The sequence below is a fragment of the Diplotaxodon limnothrissa genome, linkage group LG4 (genome assembly GCF_057381915.1).
Source record: "Diplotaxodon limnothrissa isolate DT_005_m linkage group LG4, D_limnothrissa_male_GT1.1, whole genome shotgun sequence".
Lineage (NCBI taxonomy): Eukaryota > Metazoa > Chordata > Actinopteri > Cichliformes > Cichlidae > Diplotaxodon > Diplotaxodon limnothrissa.
In genome coordinates this window covers 29,199,500-29,208,723 of record NC_140599.1, presented here as the reverse complement: position 1 = coordinate 29,208,723, position 9,224 = coordinate 29,199,500, and the positions used below count along the sequence as shown (strand labels likewise).

The following is a 9,224-nucleotide window of genomic DNA, read 5'->3' as shown; positions in this document are numbered from 1 at the left end:
AGGATGCTCTGCTCTTGATACTGTACATTGCCCCCTTCTTTACCCTCTTTGGCCCATGTGTGCTCCTTCGACAAGCTGAAGTACAGCTTGCTGTTTCATGCTGTCCCTGTCCAGACTTGGTTCATGCTGAGAGGGCGGATCGTCCAAATTAGGGTTGGGATATCCCTATGTCAAGGTGTCTAAGGCTGATAGCCATGTTTGTCTCTATCACCCCCCACCCATTCCTTGCCAGGTTGCCCCAACAGCCAACCAGAGGACCAGGAGGGTACTGCACCTCTTACGGTCGACGTAGTTTCATATGGGTGTTCCCGCTACTCTAGTTTTCTTGCTGTATTTGTCTTTTCGCTTGTTCTGGCTCATTTTGTCGCCGGGCTTGTTGAAGCTGACAGAACGGCTCGGCCTGTGATCGGCCTATTTCCTGTGCTGGAAACCTGGTAGGAGTACCTGTGTACAGGTAGGGGTGTTACCTCCTGTTGTAGGGTTCACACTTTTTAGCATTAATGATCCACAGGGAAGGGGTCAAACAGGATGGATATCGGAATGTACTCCAGTAGGAACATAGAGTCAAGCTTTTTATGTTTCTGACATGTTTGTAAGAAGTTTAGAGTGAAATTAATTCATTTGCTTGAGTAATTTTCTGGTAATCTTGTTAAAGAAAAAATTTGTTGTTTATATTTGTTGCTTTATTTTCCGCTTTTTGTTGTTAATTTGAATGCATGATAGAACATGCATGAAATGTTTAGATTTTTATTATTGTTTAAAATATATATTACTGCTTATTCTGACTATATGTTTAATAATCTGCATATTTTCAGTGCCGGGAAAAATATCTTTATCAGCAAATGACAATGCCTTCTTAAGACTTAAACTAACTAATGTCATTTGTTCCAAGAATTGCAAAAGCATTATTCGAATCTGGTATAGAGTAGATTTGCAATGTGAAACCTTTATTTTTCTACCTTTTAGGTGTCCAACAACAAATATTTTCGGTTGCCATTTATACCAAAAGTGCAAGACTTGTTCGTTTGTTTGAAAACTTGAAATACACTACACTCAAAAAAATTTCAGTTAGATTTATAATATTTTTCTATAACTTATGGTTCAATACCAAATAGTCCAAAATTTGAAAATTATTACTGTAGTGCTGTTGAGGATAAGAGATGTGTCTTGTTGAAGGGTGTAACCCAGAGATAAGACTGTAGGGCCTTTTTTTCAGCTGTAACGTAGTTCATATTCTTAACGGCTGGTTGATTATCTGCCCTCAGCTGCAACTCTGCTGACGAACGAGGATGATATATGATGGATTCCTCATTGAAACTCCCTAAAAAAGATCAAAGCAGGTTTTACTGTGATCATTTAGGGAATCAAAGTATGCCAGAAATCCCAACAGATAAAACACCTGTCTTGCACTTAGTCCATAGTGAGGTGTTGTTATTTCTTATTAGTTATCCCATGTGTTTTTAATTATATGTTCATTCATCCTCTGCCTTAGGGAATGCATGAAAGTATCTGAAAACTGGGAGGACAGATAAGCCAACATCCATGGAAAACAACTTAACTTTTGAGGAGGTTGTTTGTTTTGTGATTTTACATCCATCCATTCATCCATCTAAAATCTATGTCACTTTTTTTGATCCATTTTCATCCAGCTGTTTCAATGACTTCTTTTACAACTTTGCTCATATCTAGGGCAGTGACATGTCGTATGAAGACAATGGCTCAGCCTTCCCTTCTCCAGTGATGCTGTGAGTTCCTCCTGGCGTCGTTAAGCAAAACTGCAGTCCATGTTTATGTTGAAATTGTGGTGTCTCTGATAAGATAAGTGGGTCCTTCCCTGCCCTCAAATGAGAATGAGCATACTCTTGCCCCAACAACTTCCTCCATGACTGTATTTAGGTTAAGTTCTAATCAAACTATTTTGTCTGTTAAGTTTCCATCACAAAGTTAGGCTATGAGGCTTTTAGGCTCTTTTGGCTAATTGTTTAGGTTTTCAGATACAGCAATAGCAGTAGTCAGCTGCATTAAGTGAAAACATCCACATTTACTTGATCGCAGTTTAGCAACAGAATAGCACATAAACTTAATGATGCTTATCAGATGGTCAGAAAAATATCAAAAAGAGACATTTGTATATTGCGAGATACCTTCTGGGTGTAATACATGGGCAGCTGCTTACAATTATAGTGCCTGCCTAACAGCGTGTTGGGCTGCTCTCAATAGCCACAGCTTACAATTATGTTTGATTTAAGTCATGTAGGAAAGAGAGGTCTGGATGCCTCTTACAAAAGCTCGCACACTGACAAATGTTTAATTATCATGAATTCCGGGTAGCAGAGGTAGTTTAAGTTTATAGGTCAGCAATGAGATACACAGCCAATCATCGTTACGCTACAAAGCAGCTAACAAATTAGTTGAGCAAGCCTGCCATCTTGTGGCCATTTTCAGAATGACACTAATGACAGACTAACTGTGTGAGTGGTTTGACTGATTTAATCAAGGAAAGATATTTACTTTGCTAAATGCAATCACTGACTTCAAAGTTAATCTCTCTAAAAACACAGATAAGGCAATGTAATTTTTTTAATTTATATCTAATCACAGATCAACTGCTTGCTTGTCTTTACGACTTGCCTGTAAGACTTGATGTGATGTCAGAAGGTGTTTTTGAGCAGAATTCATGATGATCCCTGATCTTAAATAGTGTTTTCCTTTGGTGCTATCACTAGGACCATACCAGGTCAGAGTGATGACTTTGACCTTGAAAGGGGGAGGGAGGAGGTGGAAGAGGATGAGCCATCTCCGAAGCCCATCGTCATTCCCACCAATTCAGAGGGTAAAGTCTTCTTAAAGTCTGTGTTTTCTCTGTGTTGTGGTTTGATTTTATATACCTACGTACAAATCACACCTCTGTCTTTTTATTTCAGCGTTTCTGAACCTGAATACCAATGCCACAACAAGAGGGGATGCCCAAGTTAGTTTACAGTTTTTAGTGTTTCAAATCCATTATTAAAATTCACCAATGAAATGAACTAATCACACTGAATTATCATAGGCCTATGTGGAGCTGAATGAGCTCGAGGAAAACATCTGGCAGGAGACTGGCCGCTGGGTGGGCTACGAGGAAAACTTTAACCAGGCCACAGGAAAATGGGGTCCTTCTCATGTCTCCTATCTCACTTTTACCAGCCTGCTCCACGTCCGCAAGGCCATGAGTACAGGTGAGTATGGAGCTTAACGTGTACACAAATCACTGTTTATATCTGAATAAAATCAAACTTTAAAACCTGTGTTACATTTCCCCAGGTGCTATTATCCTTGACATGAATGCCAGCAATCTGTCTGCTGTGGTTGAGAAAATGGTTGATGAAATGCTGAACAAGGATGTGATCCGTTCCAGTGATCACAGTGACCTGATGAGAGTTCTCCTGATGAAACGCAGGTAACCCATACAACATATTTCTTTTGCAAGATGCCAAATTCTTAAACATGACTGCTCATTTGATTTGTCCTTCCAGTCAAACTGAGGGACCTGTGGTCACTCCCTTTGGTGATATTCAGATGCAGACCTTTTCTGTCACGAAAAAGGTACAAATTTGGGGGGAGGTTATGCAGATTATTATATGTGTATTTATTTATTTATTGTCAGTGAAGCAGAGTTTACATGTTTTACTACTTTACTTGTTCTCTCTGCAGAGAGACAGCTCTGACAATGTAGAGGCTTCAATTGTCCTCTCGGGTATGCCTAACTTTTCCTGATTTCCCATTCATTTATCTTCAGTTTTTGTACCTAGTTCTGGAACAGATATATCAAAATGTGCGTGTTTCTCACAGGTGAACTGGACTTCCTGCAGAAACCAGCGGTGGCCTTCGCCAGGCTGAGTGACTCTGTAGTGATGGAGTCTGTCCTGGAGTCTTCTATCCCTGTTCGCTTCATATTTCTGTTGGTGGGCCCCGGCCACAGTGGAATCAACTACAGTGAAAGCGGTCGTGCCATGGGTGCTCTGCTGGCCGACTGGGTGAGCAAGAAGAGGAAACATGCCTCTGTAGAAATTGCGCAGTTTAATCAAAATAAAGGACACCTCATTTGTTTGGTTTCAGGTGAATAAAAACTTATATCTGTCTCTATGTCAGGTGTTCTGCCTGGAAGCTCACTTGGCTCAGACTTCAAAAGAGATCACAGATGCCATCGCTGACTTCATGGACTGCAGCATTGTGATTCCACCCACTCAGATCCAAGATAAGGCAATGCTGGAGCCGGTGATTGACTTCCAGAAAAAACTCTTGAGTGACAGACTCCGTTCCACTGACCCCCGTCTTACCTTTGGGGAAAGGGTGAAAGGTACAACTAAAATAAGAAGCTCCTATTTGGCGTTTAAAAAGAGATATCTACAACACCTACAACAGCAAAATGAGCCAATGAGGTTTGGGGAGTAATAGATCCTTTAGATTAAATTTATTGTACACAGTAACAGAAAAAGAAAAAATGGACACAAAAAAACTAAAAGAATCTCGTGCATAAGGAAGAACTGAAGGATTTTGGCAGTAAATAAAATGTATTTGATTTGTTTGTTTCTCTAGCTCTGCAACCTCCACCGGGGCCGAAGGAGGATCCTCTGGCCCGAACGGGCTATCCTTTTGGTGGCATGGTGAAGGATATCAAGCGCCGTTACCGCCACTACATCAGCGACTTCACAGATGCTGTGAACCCTCAGGTTCTTGCTGCCGTCATCTTTATTTACTTCGCTGCCCTTTCTCCAGCCATCACCTTCGGAGGGCTTCTAGGTAAAAGAGAGCGACATAGAGAGAAATGTGTGATTTTGCATTCTTAACTCGTTTTAGAAATTTGCTTTGTTTCATTAATATTCATCCTTATTGTGTGCACCCAGCTGACAAAACGGAAAAAATGATGGGCGTGTCAGAGCTTATGATCTCCACTGCCGCCCAGGGTGTCTTCTTCTGTTTAATTGCCGCCCAGCCAGTCCTTGTCGTCGGCTTTTCCGGACCATTGCTGGTGTTTGAGGAAGCTTTTTTCGTTGTATGTAAAAGTCGTTGCATGTTAGAACTCAAAAACTCAAGTTTCTTAAAGGCTACTTTTAAAACTTCCTTTCCTTTTTTCCTTTTTTAACAGTTCTGCAAGATGCAGGGTATTGAGTACATCGTAGGCCGCATATGGGTGGGTATGTGGCTGATAGTGATCGTGGTTCTCATCGTGGCAATGGAGGGCAGTTTCCTGGTCCGATACATTTCCCGCTTCACCCAAGAAATCTTCTCCATCCTCATCTCTCTCATCTTCATCTACGAGACCTTCAATAAGCTCTTCAAGGTTTAATTTGATTTCTCTAACTGTCTTATTTGCTTTATCTTCTTGTACTTTCTCATAATTTCGTTGTACATGTACAATGACTACAAAGGTCTATTCTATTCTATTCCTTCTCTTTTTCAGATCTTCAAAACCCATCCTTTGATCCTGAACTATGAATATCTGAATGATACACTGGACAATCCTTTCCACCCAGTCATGACGGAGCGTGTTGAGATTCATCCAGATGGAAATGTAACAGTTAAGAGTGTTGAAATTGAAAGGGCATACCCCAACACTGCCCTGCTCTCTATGTGCCTGATGTTTGGCTGCTTCTTCATTGCATACTTCTTCCGTCAATTTAAGAATGGCCATTTCTTTCCTGGCTGGGTAAGATCAAGTCTTGAACGGAGAAGTTTTCCAACTCAACACTTTATTTAGATGCTGAGAATCTGACCTTTTTGTGTCCTTTGCTCTCTTTCTTACTAGCTTCGTCGTTTGATTGGAGATTTCGGAGTCCCCATTGCTATTTTCTTCATGATTGCAGTAGATATCAGCATTGAAGATGCTTACACTCAGGTGAGTGTTGTGGAAATGAGCATATAAAAAATATTTATTTAAAAAGTATCCATGTCTTTGTGTGCAAATAATCACAAGCCAAATACATATCTGACACGCTCAGTGTTTCTAACCCAGTTACACCTATATGGTGATCAGGTGCAGAGCTTTTAAACATTCCCTAAATTAGATGGAAATGTGCCTTTCTTGAGATCAGTTAGAGCTGTGTCTACATTCAAAGACAAATCAAAACCCTTTCTAATGTCACATGTTTAGCATTCTTAAACTTATCTTTTTTAAACTAACCCTTAGAGAGAAAGCAAGATAACTTGCCCCCTCCACGTCTGTCCCATTAGCATGAATTTTATGAATCCAAACAGTTCTCAAAATGTATGATGGAAGTCCAAAGAATCTACCTTTAACTGTCTTTCTAATTAGCATCATCACTCTGTCTTCTCATAGAAACTGGTTGTGCCAAAAGGTATTGAAGTGACTAACCCCACGGTGAGGGGATGGTTTATCAATCCCATGGGAGAAAAGAAGCCTTTCCCCGGCTGGATGATAGGTGCCAGCTGTATACCTGCAGTGCTTGTCTTCATCCTCATCTTCCTTGAGTCCCAAATTACTACGTGAGTGACACTTTAAACGAATACAGTATTAGTTTTTGTGATTTCAACTACTTAAAAAGAAAATATTTAAGAAATCTCTGTTTTCAATGTTCTCTGGGAATCCCAGGCTGATTGTGAGCAAAGCGGAAAGGAAAATGATAAAAGGGTCGGGTTTCCACTGGGACCTTCTCATCCTGGTCACCATGGGAGGAATCGCATCTATCTTTGGAGTCCCTTGGCTGAGTGCTGCCACTGTGCGATCTGTCACCCACGCCAATGCTCTCACTGTCATGTCTAAGGGCCCCAAACCAGAGATAGAGAAAGTGATTGAGCAGAGGGTCAGCGGCATGATTGTGGCCATCATGATTGGTAGGTGCTGCCATCTACAGCAATGATGCAGGCACTTCAGAGTCAGAGTAAATAACCATTTTACCTCTCATGCCAATTTTCAGGAGTTTCTATTTACATGGAGCCTATTCTGAAGATGATTCCAATGACAGCCTTGTTTGGCATCTTCCTCTATATGGGTATCACTTCTCTAAATGGAATCCAGATGTGGGACAGGATCCTTCTGCTCATTACTCCCAAGAAATACCATCCCCCTGATGCCTATGCCACCAGGGTATCTATTCAGCACAATACAGTTTATTTTACACTAATCAGCTAATCATAAAAATTTGCATGCCGTACACCTTCATGTTTTGAAGCTAACTCACTGTGTTAGACAGTTTTCCTCAGAGCACAAAAAGTATTTAGTATTGTTTACAATTTTTAATCTATTTGCTATTTTTTGCATGTCTTTGTAGCTTTGTGCCTCACATTTGTGTCTTTTGTTGTATATCTTTGTGATCATTTTTTACCTTGCTTTCATTTTTACTCACTTTCCCAGACCTGTTAACGGTACTTTCAAAAACAGCCAATGGTTCACAGCTCCTTGCATTAGATTATGTATCCCATCCTGCTTTTTCTTATATATCCAAGTCTAATGGTGTAATAATTACCAAATAGCTTGTCAATTAGTGCATTTCTCACTCTTATTTTTGTCATTTGTACAGGTGAGTACCATGCGAATGCATCTGTTCACTCTGATCCAGCTCGTGTGCCTGGGTGTACTTTGGGCGGTGAAGATGAGCAGCTTCTCTCTGGCTCTGCCTTTTGTTCTCATTCTTACCGTTCCTCTGCGCATGCTCATGACTGGCAGGCTCTTCTCTGCCATGGAAATGAAATGTGTAAGTGCTTATCTATATTTTTCAGATGTAGCTCTTCGTGTCATTTCATATGTACATTTCTTTGTTGTAACCTGATCTGCATGTGTTGCAGCTGGACGCTGATGACGCCAAAGTGACATTTGAGGAGGATGAGTAGGATGGATCCATACTGCCACAAACATCACCATACCGTTCATAGTCACATTTTATTTAGTGATGCCACTTCTTTGCAGATTCAAACTGTTCCATTATTGTTTGTCTTTAAAGGGCATTACCTGACATTTATTAATATATGACTTCTGCATCTAAATTTGTGTTTGCAACCATAACAGACAACCAAAATGTATTCAATTTCATCATCGAGACCTATCAGGTATTACTAATTAATATTTTGAGGTTTTAGGATTTCAAAAATGTTTTTTAAGGTATAAGTGGCTGTTTATGTACTTAGATACAGAGTGGCATTTTCTCTCAGGGAAAAATGAATGAATGAATTTTGAAAATAAGAGATATTTTCCCCTGAGATGTTAGATAGATCCATTTATATATAATAGTGTTATTTTCTTTTAGTGCTCAATTACAGCATGGCTTTAATATTACAACAATGCAGTTAAATTGTAGTTCTGCCTATGTTATAATAATGTAATTTCACCTTACTTTAAGCTAAGGAAAGCTGATGTCAGCTCTTCAGATGAGCACAAAATAATTAATTTTGTGAGACTATAATGTGCCTTTTGTCCATAGTGTATCAGATTATTCAGAAAAGTGTGAAGTTGTTTCTGAAGTTTTCCCATTTACTTTGTGTATTCTTTATGCAACAGTTTAGACTTTTTTTGTTCAGTTGGCCTATATAGAATATAAATGCACTGCTTGTGTGTAAGTGTTTAAATGCTTTGTGATTTTAAATGAGATGTGCAGTGCAGGTAGATAGTTGAAGCTGAGATCTTATTGTTTGTATTGATTGTTATACTGATGACATAATCAGGTAAAACTCTGTATACATTTTCCTTGTCGTGCATTTTATGTTGCCCATCACATTTGTGTGCAAAACACTGTACATGCTTTGGATTTAATTTTATTAAAAAATAAAGACAACCTTAAAACGCATGTTTTCATTAACGCATTAAGTAACACAATATGTCACATCACATGTCAACAGTTTGTCATTATTTTTACCCTGCAAGAAAGAGGAGAGGGCGTGAGGAGCATGTCTGCCACTCAGCTTCATGCTGCCTTCAATGATATCAGGAAACTTCAAAGTCCTGCTGCTCTGGAAGACAAGGGGCCTATTCTTACTTATTATTAGCCTGAACTATGATAATAACACAGAGGGGATCATTAAACGGAATACTGTTTTCTTTCTCAGACTAGTAAAACATGTTTAGCTGAATGACATGTCACATAATATATAGATACACAACATACAAAACCGTGAAGTTGTAAAATATGCCCTTTGTTATGTATTTTTTATGTCATGATGTCACTTTTTAATAATGTTACTAATATTCAGTCAAGACAAACATAGTTGGATTTTCCTATTCCTTAAATAGT

The 9,224-nt window shown here is 39.5% G+C and overlaps 1 protein-coding gene across 1 annotated transcript; it reads left to right on the top strand.

Annotated features, from left to right (window-relative positions):
* The first annotated feature begins 351 nt into the window (after positions 1-351).
* slc4a1a (solute carrier family 4 member 1a (Diego blood group)) lies at positions 352-8,147 on the top strand. The gene is made up of 21 exons (XM_085351816.1): positions 352-454; positions 1,493-1,569; positions 1,690-1,745; positions 2,727-2,833; positions 2,925-2,971; positions 3,053-3,218; positions 3,304-3,439; positions 3,516-3,585; positions 3,694-3,736; positions 3,832-4,016; positions 4,132-4,339; positions 4,579-4,782; positions 4,887-5,035; positions 5,129-5,323; positions 5,444-5,689; positions 5,789-5,878; positions 6,320-6,486; positions 6,593-6,834; positions 6,918-7,087; positions 7,521-7,694; positions 7,786-8,147. Exons 2-21 carry the CDS (start codon positions 1,543-1,545, stop codon positions 7,828-7,830), a joined length of 2,727 nt encoding a protein of 908 aa, XP_085207942.1. The 5' UTR covers positions 352-454; positions 1,493-1,542; the 3' UTR covers positions 7,831-8,147.
* The last annotated feature ends 1,077 nt before the right edge of the window (positions 8,148-9,224 follow it).